The following is a 15,691-nucleotide window of genomic DNA, read 5'->3' as shown; positions in this document are numbered from 1 at the left end:
GACTGTTTTCTTTGGTAGCTGGAGGTGACTTAACTGTGTCCTTGACAGATGGTAGCTTGGCCACTCTTGAAGGAATACAGTTACAACTTGCTGCTAATTTGGTTGGACAAAATGTTCAAATTTCCGGAATAGACGCCACCAGTATTAACAACATAACATTACAGGTAGGTTGCTCACAGTTTCTTGCTTCCAATCTTGTAGAGTTGCTGTGAGGGCTGAAGGAAATGTAAAGAGTATACATAATTCTTAGAAGAGTTCCCTTGAGTGGGGCACACAGCAATGCTATGCTGCATCAGTTGTGCCACATCAGCAGACTTAAACAGTAGCTGCACTGTGGGGGTTTATTCTGGTTTGGTTTCTTTCATTTTTAATTTTTCATGTATTTTTACCCCTCTGGCAGATTGCTTTAAAATCTGAATGCATTTCATTTCCTTTTATAACTATATTTTGGCTTTTCATTTCAAAAGCATTTTAGGGTTCCCTTCCAACCCCTCAAAAGGCACCCACTCAGGCCCACCCCCCACTGAAACCAACAAACCCAAATTATTGCACAGAATGTTTTTTTTGCTATCATAAGACACCTGTGCTATTGTGTTATTATTTGGATTCACAATTTAAATCCCTCTTGAGCTTGTAAAATGAATGACAGAAAAAGATTACATTATAAAGTTTTGTATTTGAAATGACATGAAAGAATGATTTCATGTACTTGGTGGTGTTTGATCAGTTTCACAGAATTACTGAAAGCTGGAGGAGACCTCTGGGGGTCAACAAGTCCACCCTCAAGGTCAGGGAAGGGACAGAATTGCATTGCATTGCTCAGAGTTTCTCTACTCAACAAGGAGAGGAAAACTGGGTTTTGTTTCCTTCAGCTCCTAAAGAGTAAAATGTTTGTCTTATGATTATCGACAACTGCTATTTAACTGTGAAGTGGGGCCTTAATGAGCCCTAGGAGCTGAAAAAATGATTTCTGACATAATCTCCCTGCCTTTTCCCTTTCAAAGATCCGAAGACAGTGATAGGCATTATGTGCAAGAGTAGTACAGTACTGAGTGCCAACAGTGTGGGTACCTGGTGCCCAGCACGCTCATAGGTATCTATGATCATGATTTCCCAAGCATTTTGCTGAGGGAAGAATCTGCAGGGAAGGCTGAATAGGCTGTTTACATAGTGACTTTGGAGACTGGCCATATGCAGACATTTAAATTATTATTTGTTTATATTTAGAAAGGTTAGTTATAAAGTTTAAATATTATATACACTCTCTAGGCAAGGAATATGAATTCTGGATTTACATTAAGAATATTCACTTAACTTGTATTTCTGAACCTCAGACTGATCAGATTTAAAACTTACTTTTCAGATTGATCCAAGTATTCTGCAGCAGACGTTACAGCAGAGTAATTTACTTGCTCAGCAGCTAACTGGAGATCCCAATATGGCTCCACAGAATCCTCCACTCCAGGCAACAGAAAATGCTGTGCCAGCTAACGTGGTTATTCAGCCTATATCAGGCCTGTCTTTGCAGCCCACAGTAACATCATCGGCTAACATGACCATAGGATCCCTATCTGAGCAAGAGTCTGTGCTAACAACTAGTGCTAGTGGTAAGCAGCATCAATTATGCTTGGAATGTCTTAGTTTTACTTGTGGTATTGCCTAGAGTGAGACATCCCCCTGCCCTCCCCAGATACCTGATTTAATAAAATACTGCTCTTGTATGATCATCTTCAGCAACTTTTACAACTTTGTATTACCATTTTTGAATATAATTATTTCAGAAGGAGGACTGTATAATGAAAATGCTGAAAAATATTTATAGTCTTTACAGAAATCTTTGTTCTCAGGAGCTTAACCTGAAGAGGAATAAATTGGTTATGAATTTAACTTATTCTCTGGAGTATTACCTTGGCTATGTGTCTTATAGTACTTCAGAAAATAATGTATTAATTGCTTTAAATAGTTGTGTCTATTACAAAGAAAATGTCTTCATGGAATTCCTTTCTTAGTTTTTGGGGTTTTTGTTCTACCTACTTCTATTTAGGTGCACAGGACATCTCTCAAGTCATGACTTCACAGGGTATGGTATCATCTTCAAATGGACAACATGAGATAATGTTGACCATAAATAATTCCAGTCTGAGTCAAGTTCTAGCTCACACTTCAGGTTCTACTACTACGAGCTCATCAGGAAGTCCTCAAGAAATTACTCTTACAATATCTGGTTGGTATTTTTGGTGATCTTTAATGGTACCAGGTCTTCACTTTGCAAGACAGCTATACAGGAACATTTGATGATATTTTCACAGTCCACAACTTTCCTGTAGTGTATTTTGTATATTTGTCAACTTCAAAAAACAGTCCCCACATCTGCTTTTGAAAACCAAATGCAGTTACTTTGAGGACTCATGTTAGATTTGTTCCCCATTTTCTTCATAAGCTTGTGTCGACAGATGCTGATCTCAGTGGCAAAACTTGCACAACCAGTTCTTATTTCCTTACTGTGCTTCACCTGGGGTAGTGCAACTCCTGGCTAGTAGTGGGACCAGGACCAGGCAGGACAGACATTAGAGATAAGTTGGTTTAATCTGGTTTTCCCTAAGTGCTTCTAGAACTATGTTCTAATAGATGTCACGATTGTTTTTAGAGGTGTACTGTGCAGTCTTTGTAATATATAGTTAGTGCTTCAGGTTTCTCTGAATAAATAGAGACAGACTTTCTTACTGCCTCTAAGAGATTGATTCTATACACACTATAAATATATTTCTATTTCCTCCCAAGATAGTATTTTGTATCATGTTTCTGTTATACATTCAGTATAATTTTTAGTGCTTTTCTCTTTCCTTCCTTTTTTCTTCTTTTTTTCCCCTCTTTTTTCTTTTTTTTTTCCAGGTACACTGACATGTTTAATGTTTTTAAGAGTCATAGCAATAAAATCTGTGTTAGGGTATTGAGGACTCTCACCTATGTTCGCTCATCTAAGAAAAATGGGAGTGTGGGTGTAGTTTCATGAAATTGGTGCCTTGAAATTAGATAGGTAAGACCAGTGTTTGCTGGTGCTGGTCTCTTCTCACAGGTAGTTAGTGATAGAACAAGAGGGAATGGCCTCAAGCTACAACTGGGTAGGTTCAGACTGGACATTAGGAAAAGCTTTTTCCCAGCAAGAGTGGTCAGGCATTGGAATGTGCTGCCCAGGGAGGTGGTTGAGTCACCAACCCTAGATGCGTTTAAAGGTCTTTTGGATGTGGTGCTTGGGGATATGATTTAGGGGTGAACCTTGTAGAGTAGGGTTATTGGTTGGACTTGGTGATCCCAAGAGTCTTTTCCAACCTGAATGTTTCTGTGTTCTAAATATTATTAATCTCAGGTATTTCTCTACATATTAGTATCTCGGTATGCATAATCACATCTGTATTAAGAAAACAGATTAAACTCTGCATAGAAATCTGCATGTGTAGAGATGAATTTTGTATTTTGGATGTGTTTCTCTACTTTTATTATTTTATGACCACTTGTTTGTAGTTTTAAGTGGAGTAGCAGAATAACATCAAGATATTTCCAGTTATAACAGGATTCATTTCTCTTTAGGGCAAGATCTTATTCAGCATAATTCTGGAAGCAGTGATCTGAACAGTGGCTTAAGGCTGACAGCGCCAACCATGAACAGTCAGACTACAGGTGCTACATTAACTATAAGCAACGACCAGCTTCTTTCTCAGGGCACTTCACTAAATGCTTCAGGTAGGCTATAGTGATTTTTCTAATGAAAGATAATGTTTTGTTAAAAACAAATACCAGACTAGGTAACCAAATATGAAGCAGAATAATCTTGCATATTATGATTCAGGAACTGCATGGCTTTGTGTGTTTTCTCACTAATTTTAAATTGTTAGGCCAATTTAAATGAACTTTACTCCACAGAGTAAAAAGAATGAAAACAAGACAATATATCTAAAATTAGTACTTTAAGGCAGTTACAGGAATATTGAAACACTGTTTCTATAAATTGGAAGAAGAAGACATTTGATACATTTACTGCAGACAGATGGTAAAATATCTTTTCTATTGAATTTGCAGTAGTGTATGTGAGACTTTAAATGTGTATTTGAATTTCTAGCTGTGTTTGTATAGACACACAAACACATGCAGGTACATAGTTGCTCATGCTTTCAACCAGAACAGCAGGCTGCATTGATTGCACAGCTTGGTTTCAGCAAGTTGCACTAATTCAGATTGATATTGTAAATAATTTTATTCACTCTGACATAAATTTACATTTGTCCGTCTTCTTTTTCCTTTGTCTGTCTCCTTTCTTAGCTTCCTTTAGTGCTCATGTACATCTGTAAAGCAAATCTGGTTTGTTGTAATACTGGGGTTCGACCGCCCCAGAGTATTCTGTAAGATTTGAAGGTTAAGACATGCTCTTATGTAATGAATTAGTACATGAGAGAGCAAAAAGAAACAGTTGTGTTGTGCCTTCTGTATCATCTGCACAGGATTTTGAGGCTTACAATAAACTGAGAGTCATGAGGCCTCTAGTCACATGTTGGAGAATCTGCAATAAACTACTATACAGTTGTTGCAATTAAACTGTTATAAAATACCTCTTGATAATAAAATGGCCTTTTTGCCTACCATGTTGCTTGGTTAGGGTGAGAGTGTTGGATTATAGGGTTACCAAGTTTTGGCTTTGCTGCCTTGAGTGGAAGTGTATTTAATTGGTAATTCTGAAACTGGTCAGGCTACAGAGATGTGTGACCTGAAACATCTTCAGCCTCCTTCCACAATCAGTCATCAGTAATGTGCCATATTACAAAGTTGCTGGTTTGCAGAGTTGCGTCCATCAAGCTACATTTAACATCTAACTGGCAAATTTTGACACATGATTAGCTGTTTAACTGATTTATTTGCTTCCAAAATAAAGGCAGAGCAAATGAGAAATAGAAATTATTGAGGTTAAAAAAAGAGAAAAAAAAGTTTGCATCTCAGAGTTTAGATATGTAACTTTTTTATTATATTGCATTTCTTCCAGAACTTAATACAACAGGTGGAACAAACCTTCCTTCGACAACACCCATATCTCAGCCTACAGTATCTGCCCAGAATTTGGTAATGTCTTCATCAGGAGTTGGAGGAGATGGTAGTGTCACCTTGACACTTGCTGACACTCAGGGAATGTTGTCGGGTGGTCTTGATGCAGTTACACTTAATATCACTTCACAGGTAAGAAATGCTTTTCTAAACCGACAGATCAACTGTTACTGTCTTTCAGGCCAGGAACTGGAGATTTTGAGTAGAAAGTAGTTTTGTCCTGTGACTATGTAGTACTTGAAAATTTAGTTGCTGTTGACAGAAAGATGGAAAGTTGCGTGAATATTTGCATCTCTAAGATAAATATGGCCTTTTTGTGTTGGTTTGTGGGGTGTTTTTTTTGAAGGGACAGATAGGTGCTGCTGTTTCAAATGTTTGAGGTCAATTTTTAATGATAAACTCTGTACTTCATCACTGTTCAGTAATTCAACTTAGTATCCCTAAACTTTTTATTGTTTAATATGGTAAATCTTTCTTTATTTCTCCTTGTGGATGTGAGAGCAGTTGCAATAGTTCCTTCCACAGCAAATAACAAGACAGAATCTAAACCAACTGCCTTTAATAAGGGGTAGTATTATAACACATCTTACACAATTAGTGCTGTATGTACTAGCATATCCCAAATAGCTTTAGCATTAGTTTTGCTGTTACCTTAATTTAATGTTTTTGTGATGTCATCACAACCCAAAGATGGCAAATAAAATATATAGAGTGAAGAGAAGCTGAAAATAGTAAATAAATTTTCACTTTCTATTCTTTTAATATTAGGGTCATTCTGTGCTTGGCATTTCAGTGCACATTTTGCATCCGAAATTTTGACCTGTTTCTTCTACTTTCTTGGCTTGCCCGGACTTAATTTTTTTTCTCTTGCTTACTTTTGACCTGAATTAAAATGTGTCAATGTATGTGAATGAAAACCTATTTGTCTAGCATATGGTGTGATAAAACCTGGTGAAGTAAAGTCTGTGAGGATGATTCTATGCATCCCTCTGCAGTTTTGCTGTGGGAAGGGTGAGAAAAGACTTTAAATAGCTCTTAAGACACATTCCTGATTGCTGGCATCACAGAGTAGCAAAAGATCATGGGCTTTCATTTCAGATTTTATAGTAATTTAAGAGATTACATTTGGCAGTGTTGATGTTTGTTAATAATACATTATGCCTAATGTTAAGGCAGGTGTAAGTAAAACTGAAATGTTTTGGGCACAGTCTGTGTTGCAGGAATTGTGATGGACAGGTAGTACATAAAGGTACTGCATTTCTTTTTCACTGAAAGTCTTTAATGTAGGAATAGAAGTGGTAGTATGATATTAGTAATTGGGTGTCTTAAGTAGTAGCTTTGTACCTTGATCTCATGTGATTTGGGAGTAGGTTTAATTAAGAGATTTTACAAAAGGAAGATATTGTGGGAGACCATGCAGAAAAGCAGAATACAGGGGGTTAAAGTATCAGCTTCAAGAGAAGGCTGAAACCTTCAGCAGTTGGTGAAAGTCTGGAAAAAAGTAATCAGAACTGAGTCTCTACTCTTACAGACTTCCAGCTGTCGCTACCCTTTAATTGACTTAAAATGCAAAGAGAAAAGCAGAGAACAACAGTAGCATTTGTTCAGATAGTATTCTGAGATAATCCTTTTCAAGGGGAAAAAAAGTTCTTTTGAGGTATAAAATTAATTTACATGATTAGAGTTAGCTGTTCAAATGTAGTTGTTCTACCTTTTGGGGTTTTTTCTCCATTCTTTGGCAGGGTCAGCAATTCCCTGCTATACTCACAGATTCCGGTCTCGCTACCCAAAGTGGATCAGGCTCACAGCAAGTCATACTAGTGAGCCATACACCCCATTCATCATCTGCAAACTCTGATGAAATAACATACCAGGTACATGAAATACATTTCTATATCTTTTGCAGGTTAAGAATGTTATTTAACCACAATGCTAAAATGTTTCCATTATGTATCCTGAAGCAGGAGTGATGTCATTCTCAGATAGAAATGTAGAGAACAAGTTCATTGAGACTTCCTCATCATCCAGATTGGATTTTAAGTTTTGAGTTAAACTTTTTCATCCACCAGAAAGAAATGTGATTAATAATATATCTTTCTTTCCTTTTTTGTCTGAAATCTTTTTGGCTGTGAATTTTCTTCAGGGAGAAATATGAGAATCATCTGAGATACTCAGGAACATAAAGCTGAAAATAGGAAAATACTGATAGAAACCTTAATAATGTGTAACTGAATTTGTTCATGGTTGTTACATTTCTGTTTATTAAAGTGTGTAGCTGTTGTTGTTAAGAGCAATAAAATACAGGCTAACATTTACAGACAGCTTATTTCCTTTGTGTCAGTAAGAGGAGACCTTGAGCAGACAAGTCAAGTTGAGAGGTCTCCCTGCCCACGGCGGGGAGGTTGAAGTAGATGATCTCTAAGGTCTCTTCCAACCTAAGCTATTCAATGAAGCTAATTTTGAAAAATAAACCACTGTTGTGGGTGTGCCTATGAAATTATTTGATAGTGTTTCTGTAAACTCTTACAGGTGACAGAAGTTTCTCCTAATGTGACCAAAAGCAGTCAAGCGGAAAAAGAAGGTCGCGTGCATCAGTGTTTTGAGTGCAGTCAGACCTTTTCTTCAGCCACTATGTTGATGCACCATAGTAAAGAGGTTCATGGCAAGGAGAGAATACACGTTTGTCATGTCTGCAATAAAGCCTTTAAGCGAGCAACACACCTCAAGGTATTTGGTAATAACAGATGATTGTTGTGTTAATTCCTCCTTTTCTTTTGGACTTTTTGTGATATGAATGGAAGCTCTCTGTTATCCTTTTACCTTTGCTTTCCCAATGTGGGAGAGGGATTCTAAGTGGTAATGTATACACAGAGAGCTCTCATATAGGGGATTTTCATGCATATATTGACTACAAAATGAAAAGTGTGAATGCTTGTCATGCAAATAATAGTGCCAGAAAAAGATTTCATGGACTATATTTCCTTATGTTTGTCATCACTACTAATCCTGATTTATACATAACTTCCTACAATTCCAAAAGCTTATCTGCTTCATGCTCTATCACAGATCTATTTGACCTTCTTCTACTTTCTTGGCTTACCTGGACTTAAATTGTTTTTTTCTTCCTTACTTTTGACCTGAATTAAAATGTGCAAATGTATGTGAATGAAAAACTATTTGTCTAGCATATGGTGTGATTAAACCTGGTGAAGTAAAGTCTGTGAGGATGATTATATATACTAAGTCTTTTAGATGGTCTGTCTTGTGACTACAAGTGATGTTTGCAGAGAAGGCATTTATTTTAAGATAGCCTTACATTATTGCTGTTGTCTAGTGATATTTTCTATGTAGTTTTCTCTAGATTATAGACAACCTTGATGCTTCCAAGTGTCTTTTAAAAATGCAGTGTAGAATCTTCCTATTGGGAAGATTGGGCAAGTGTCCAGGACAGTGTCCTATCTCAGAGATACTAAAAGGCAGTGATTTAGAGAAGTGCTTTACTTTGCAGCCAAAGGCAATGTCTTTGTATTAAGTAGCTCTTAGAAGAGCTTTTTAATAGATTTCTTTTCACTTTAGTATCGTATTTGAAGGAAATACACTCTGTGAAGTTCACAATTTTGGAGTTTTTGTGTGTGTCAGCCAGACTATTGATCCTATGGGAAATTGTCATAAAACGTGGTGGTTAGCCTCTGCTTTAGGAAAAATATTCAGAAAAACAAAGCAAAAAAACCCCAGCAACATCATTGATAGTTGTTTTCCTTTAGTAATGATAACAAAACTCAAGTATCAGTCTCTCTTTGTTTTCTTAGAACTGACTGATGTTACATATTTTTTCATAATTAAACTTTGAGTTCTATTATATACTGGCCCCAGGTTAAAGATATGACAATGTAACTTCTTACCCTGGTATGGCTCTGAGATTATCCATTACTGCTTTTTCATGTGGGCAGTGGTGAAGTTGCAATAAGAAGTCTAAGGGCAATCAAAATAGACTTCAGGGACAGTGTTCACCTCTGTCCTTCCAGCTATAGGGAATAATGAGGGAAGAAGCAAGATCAGATCAATTGACTGTCAGATCAATAACTGTCTTTGAGACTCGTGTCACTGACTGGGTTGTCTCCAGGACGCAAGGCCTGCCAAAGTCTTTGTGCAGGAGTTAGTAGGGCTCATTTAAAGAGCTTTAAACTAGATATGAAGGGGAATAGGAGAAAACAAACCCACTAGAGATAAGCCTGAGGGTGACACAGCAATGTTTGAGGGAAGATGTGCTAGTGAGGTCCTTCAGTGTGTGCCACGGCATGCTGAAGCACAGTTGAAATGCCTCTGTACTAATAATGTGTGCAGTAGCCTAGTCATGTCAGTGGAGGTAGGGGATGGAGATCCATACAACAGCAAAGATGCAGTTAGTTGATGTGTCAGAACAGTGAATTAGGAGTTCTCCCCCAAAAGAGGTGGAAGGATGTAGCTGAAGTGCATCTACACCAATACGTGCAGCATGCACAACAAACAGCTACAGCTTCCTTTCAGGTGGTTGTAGAGCACGAAAAGGTCACCTCTGAGCCTCCTTTTCTCCAGGCTAACCCCAGTTCCCTCAACTGCTCCTCAACACCTGTGCTTTATACCCCTCACCAGCTTTGCTATTTTTTTTACACACTGCAGCACCTCAGTGCCCCTCTGACCTTGGTATTTGAGGTGTGGCCTCACTGCTGCCAAAGAAATACTATGTATGTCTATGAAAAAGTTCTTGCACTTCAGAGCATTATATTCCCATGAACTGTGTTCAAAAGCATGTTTTACAGGACAAGTATAATTCTATGAGAAGTATGAATCTATTAAAAAGAGTACAATTCACTGGAAATGAATTACGTTAGGAACTGTCTCTCTCATCCTTCTCTTCAAAAGTTCAGTGGCAGCTATCCAGATATTCTGTTTTCTTTCAAGTAGAAAATGGGGTGTAGGGTTTTGGTGTGGTTTTGTTGTTAGGGTGCTTTCCTGGCAGAGAGAAAGAAGCAGCCAGCTTCAGAACAATTTTTTTTTTGGAGCAGGTCATAATATGCTTCTACCATTTCAATGCTTCAGGAGGTAATGAACAAGATAAAAGCAAAAGATTTTCTCCATCTCCAACTAAGCAGTGCTTTATGAACCTCCTGTGATTTTCTGAGCAGCTCTTTCATTATTTCCCTATAATACTATATCATAATTACTATGATAATAATATTCTTCCCTGTAAATGTCTCATTGATTTTTTTTCTCCCCCCCAGTGAAAACAAATTTCATAGACACAGTTTGCTTTAGTTGATGGAGTGAGGAATAGGACTTTGTAGATACCAAGAAGGCTTATTGTTTAGGAGTAGTAAAGACTAATTAGTGGTCTGGATTGTAATGAATAGACTGGAAAAGAATATCCACATACATTTTAGAAAGTGGAGAATTACTCACAGTGCTGCTTCACATACCCTTCCAGATTACTTTGTTTAATTAAATATGCTTGTATTTGCTTTCTTTTGTTATCTGAGTTTTATCTTGGTATTAATAAAGAAAAATAAATGAGAAAGTTAATGGATAGCATGAAATACTCCTTTACATTTACAAAAATTCTTGGGCCCATCATCACTGAAGTGAGAACACTGAAGTTAAAACTGTTATTATTGCTTCTTCAGTACTTATGTATTGTCTTACCTACTTATGTATCAGGCAAGAGGGAAGATGAGTACTGTAGAGGGGCGTGAAGGAATCCAGTGTTAACTTCCAGTGCTCATTTGTCTAAAATCTATGTTTGTAAGTGAACAAAAGCATTGCAAGAGTGCTGTTTTGTAGGTTTATACTTTATTTTTCTGCAGTTAGTTATTGAAAGGACTAATGTATGTAAAAAAAACCCCATTGCATTCAGTTATTGACAGAGGTCTTCAGAAATGTATCAGCCTTAAAAAGAGTTGCAATACACAACCAAGTATTTAAAAGGAAAAACACTGATTTGTAGGCTCCCACATTCTTACAATGGGACTGCTGATGACTAAAATACTTTGCTTTTGATTTCAAAATGTGAATGTATTTCTATGTTAAATACTGGCCTTTTTTTTTTTTTTTTTAATGGTCTGAAATGCATTTTTTCTCCATACTGTCTTAGGAACACATGCAAACCCATCAGGCTGGACCTTCACTGAGTTCCCAGAAGCCTAGAGTGTTTAAGTGTGACACTTGTGAAAAAGCTTTTGCTAAGCCAAGCCAGCTGGAGAGACACAGTCGCATTCACACAGGTAACACCAGAAATTATTTTAACCTCACAGGATTTTTCTGATTAACATATGAATGTTATATTTGGAGTCATTGATCATGGTTTCAGATAACTATCAGCTTAAGCTTACCAAAAAAAAAAAAGGAAATTAGGAAATTTTGAAACCAAAGAGTTTAGAAATTAAAATGAGGAAAAGCAGACTTAAATTCTCAGAAACTGATGTTTTGTTTAAAGCCAAAACATCACACTGAGAATAGAATAGAATAGAATAGAATAAACCAGGTTAGAAGAGACCTTTGACATCATCAAGCCCAACCTATTATCCAACACCATCTAATCAACTAAACCATGGCACCAAGCATCCCATCCAGTCTGTTCCTAAACACCTCCAGTGATGGTGACTCCACCACCTCCCTGGGCAGCCCATTCCAATTGCCAATCACTCTTTCTATGAAGAACTTCCTAACATCCAGCCTAAACCTCCCCTGGTGCAGCCTGAGACTGTGTCCTCTTCAGCCTAAACCTCCCCTGGTGCAGCCTGAGACTGTGTCCTCTTGTTCTGGTGCTGGTTGCCTGGGAGAAGAGACCAGCCCCCGCCTGGCTACAACCTCCTTTCAGGTAGTTGTAGACAGCAATAAGGTCTCTGAGCCTCCTCTCTCCACATTTTGGGACTGTAGTACTGAAATAGTAATGTGACTGCATACACTTGTATCTGAAAGCTTGTCAGTCTTTGATATGGATAAATAAAAGAAATATAAGCATATTTTAAAACACTGTTTAAAGTGGTGTAAAAACACCAAGTTTGATCTTCTCCAAGCATATTGTCCAAGTGAGCAGATGTGCAGACTACTGTATGCAGTCTTCATTGTCAGTGAAATAGTTAGTTCATCTGTTTCTAATGTTGTACTTGTAATCTGTTGTATTCTTTTATGCTTAATTGTTTTGTTCAACTGTTAGTCTATAAAAAGACTCTACTGACTTCTTCAAGGGAGCACACATCTGTGGTAAAAGTGCTCTTCAGGTTGAAGCTTCTGCCCTGCTACAAGTGAAGGCTGCACACAGGACAGCCCAGCTGTCACCTTCTTCACTTTCTGTATCTTAAGAATAGTGTTTTTAAGAATATGAGCTCTAAATACAGGAGTCACTTCTCTAAACTTCTTTATTTTCCATACCACTTTTACCTGTAAAGAGCTGTCACAGCTTCTAGGCTGAGCTGGAGGAGACCAGGAATTGGACTGCTTGTGCTGTAGTGTAAGAAAAGTTCAAAAAAGGGTAACTCTCTTTCGTTCAGTGAGTCAGCCAGAGCTTTCTCTTGCCCCAGTATCAACTTCTGATAGTTAGCTTTTGGCAGCATTGTGCATTTAAAGTGAAGTTCCTTATCTCTTCCTTTAAGTTATCTTGTTCACCTGCTGTTTTTCCTTGGTTAGCATTGCTTGCTGGTCTCATGACATGTAACTTGAGTTTCACCTTTGAATGGAAGGTGAAACTTCGCTTTTCACCTTTAGGTTCAGCCTTTCAGTTTTAAGTTTTGCATCTGTGAAGTACAGACTTGCCTGTATAGCCAAGTGTTTTATGCATGCTCTCATTTCATACCTCAAAATTGAATTTTCTCTGTCTTTAACAAATGCATATATAAACACACACTCTCACATGCATTCTCCCATGCTGTTCCAAATGTTTGCACAGGATGCAAATGTTTATTCAGTAGTACCTTTGAATTCTTATGTGTCTGTATGACATGTGATAGGCTATGATGTCTTGGGACCACTGCCAGTATTCATGATTTTAAATTAGCTTAATATGTTTGTTACATACTTGTCTGTCTGTTAATTTCCTTTCTCTGAAGTTATTTTATCACAATTTCTTAAAGGTAGGGTCTATCTCTTTGCTCTCTTTTTGTGAAGCAGTTTATATGGTGGAGTTCCAGTCTATGTCTAAGGCTCTGTACTGTTATGCTGCAAATAGAATCACAGAATCAGTCAAGGTTGGAAGGGACCACAAGGATCATCTAGTTCCAACCTCCCTGCCATTTACAGGGACACCCCATGCTAGATCAGGCTGGCCAGAGCCTCATCCAGCCTGGTCTTAAACACCTCCAGGGATGGGGCCTCAACCACCTCCCTGGACAACCCATTCCAGGCCTTCATCACTCTCATGGTGAAGAACTTCCTCCTCACCTCCAGCCTGAATCTCCCCACCTCCAGCTTCATTCCATTCCCCCTAGTCCTATCACTACTTGATATCCTGAGAAGTCCCTCCCCAGCCTTCTTGTAGGCCCCCTTCAGATACTGGAAGGCCACAATTAGGTCACCTCAGAGCCTTCTCTTCTCCAGACTGAACAGCCCCAACTCCTTCAGTCTGTCCTCATAGGAGAGGTGCTCCAGCCCTCTGATCATCCTCGTGGCCCTTGTCTGGACACCTTCCAGCACCTCCATATTCCTCTTGTAATAGGGGCTCCAGAACTGGATGCAGTACTCCAGGTGGGGTCTCACCAGAGCTGAGTAGAGGGGGAGAATCACCTCCCTTGACCTGCTGGCCGCACTGCTCTTGATGCAGCCCAGGATATTATTAGCTTTCTGGGCTGCAAGTGCACATTGAGAGCTCATGTTGAGCTTCTCATCCACCAGCACCCCCAAGTCCCTCTCCCTCAGGGCTGCTTTCCAGCCAGTCACTGCCCAGCCTGTATTTGTGCCTGGGATTGCCTCGTGTTTCCATCTCGGGAGGACAGAGGGGAAAGTAAAGTAGGTAAAACTGAGCAGTTCTCAGTGCAAGTATGGTAGAACAGATTTTAATGCTAGTGGTCTGGGTCATCCACTTTTAGCAAAACTTATCTTCTGGTAGATAATAAGCAATAACTCTTGATAAGGGCAATGGCTATTTGCAGTCATTTGTCAGTTAGCAGCATTTATCACCAGTAATTGCTTCTAGTTGCAATTGCTGTACGCTGGGTGTAGATAAGCATGTTTTGAAAGGGGTGTTCATACCAATTGGTTGAGGGTGGTTTCTCATGGGAGAAAACTTTGATCTGAACTACTAGAGCTGTTTTGTGTCAGGGGTCTCTGGTAACATGTATTCTCATCTAGTGGGTGTGCTGATTAAGCTTCTTTCTCTCCACCCCATGCCTCAAGGCAGATGGTTACTGCTCCTCCTGAGAGTAAAACTGAAAATGAGAACAGAGCTGCTTTGTTGTTACTGTGGTAGAAAAGAACATTCTGGCTGTACTGGGGCCAGAAAAATTGACAGGAGTTATGATCCAAGGAGATAAAAAGCCTTTAGAAGTCCCCAGTAATTTGCTTTCCATATAACTGACTTAAATAATACAGACTTTTTAAAAAAGCAATGTTCTAGTTAAGAGTTCTACAAAATAACCTGGAGGCAGGAAAGAAAGCCAGTTACCTTTTTCCCAGCTTTGATTCATGCTGCCCATTGTAATAGACGTAGAACACTTCAGGAAGACTGGGAACAGAGCAGAGTCCCTTCATGCATCTGGTTCTCATAAATCTGTACCATCATTAGAAAAAGTCTTTCTATTTTGGAGTGATTGGTATTCAGTAAATCCTCAGATGGTTTTGGTTTTCTTGCACTTCAGAGCTCATGTACTAGCAATGCCCACAGACTGTAAAAATCCTTGTATATTAATGTCATCTTACATTGTTGAAACAGCAAGTCACTCCACATGATAGTCATTCTTTCAGAAGAGAATGTTCTGTTAAAAATCCCTTAAGACCAAAAGAAGTGAAAATACCCCGCACAGAAGTTCTTAGATGGGTGCTCTTACATAAATGGTAGGGAAGGCTAATGTGAGTCAGTCTAAATGGATTTGCTTCCTAAAGGTACGATGCTTCTCTGTGAGAAACCATGATTGCTATCTTGATTGAACATTTTTAATGATTTCAAATGGGCAATACCTACTGAATCAGTGGCCGGAAGGAAAACACGTTATTTCTCCCAGTAGCTCTAAGTATCTTTTCACTGATTAATCTGAACGTAGGAGTAGTTTGGAGAGATGTTGCCAAAATTAGAGGGAAGCAGATGCTGCCAGTTCTACCAAAAAGCCATGTGGTAATCTTAACACAAGAGAAATCCTGGAGTCAAAAGTATCTGAGGAAGCCTAGATTTCACTTCAATTAAATCATTGTTAACAAAAACCAGAAAGAACAGTTCTGTGCTTTAAAGGGCCTTCTGTTGATTGTCTTGAGAAGCTGGATTTAGCATGGAAGCTACAATGCATGTAGGGACACTAACATGCAAGTAATGAAACAAGAAATAAATTGGCTCATTAAGGAAAATTGTGGAAAAGTATTTACACTCCTGTGCTTTATAGTGCTAACTAGTAACAAAGTGTATTTGTGAGTGCAAAAGTGT

The 15,691-nt window shown here is 38.4% G+C and overlaps 1 protein-coding gene across 4 annotated transcripts in view; it reads left to right on the top strand.

The window, feature by feature from the left end:
* The window catches only part of ZNF236 (zinc finger protein 236), a 78,584-nt gene that overhangs the window by 60,604 nt on the left and 2,289 nt on the right, over window positions 1-15,691 (top strand). For 3 of the 4 annotated variants that reach the window (XM_054164043.1, XM_054164042.1, XM_054164039.1), the window contains 8 exons: window positions 19-164; window positions 1,364-1,607; window positions 2,045-2,224; window positions 3,589-3,741; window positions 5,033-5,223; window positions 6,834-6,965; window positions 7,621-7,818; window positions 11,219-11,348. In XM_054164043.1, the coding sequence (XP_054020018.1) occupies window positions 19-164; window positions 1,364-1,607; window positions 2,045-2,224; window positions 3,589-3,741; window positions 5,033-5,223; window positions 6,834-6,965; window positions 7,621-7,818; window positions 11,219-11,348 (1,374 nt within the window). The remainder of the gene's footprint in view (window positions 1-18; window positions 165-1,363; window positions 1,608-2,044; window positions 2,225-3,588; window positions 3,742-5,032; window positions 5,224-6,833; window positions 6,966-7,620; window positions 7,819-11,218; window positions 11,349-15,691) is intronic. The other variant, XM_054164041.1, reaches the window with a different exon arrangement.

The sequence above is a fragment of the Dryobates pubescens genome, chromosome 9 (assembly GCF_014839835.1).
Source record: "Dryobates pubescens isolate bDryPub1 chromosome 9, bDryPub1.pri, whole genome shotgun sequence".
Lineage (NCBI taxonomy): Eukaryota > Metazoa > Chordata > Aves > Piciformes > Picidae > Dryobates > Dryobates pubescens.
This window is presented reverse-complemented; position numbering and strand designations above follow the sequence as displayed.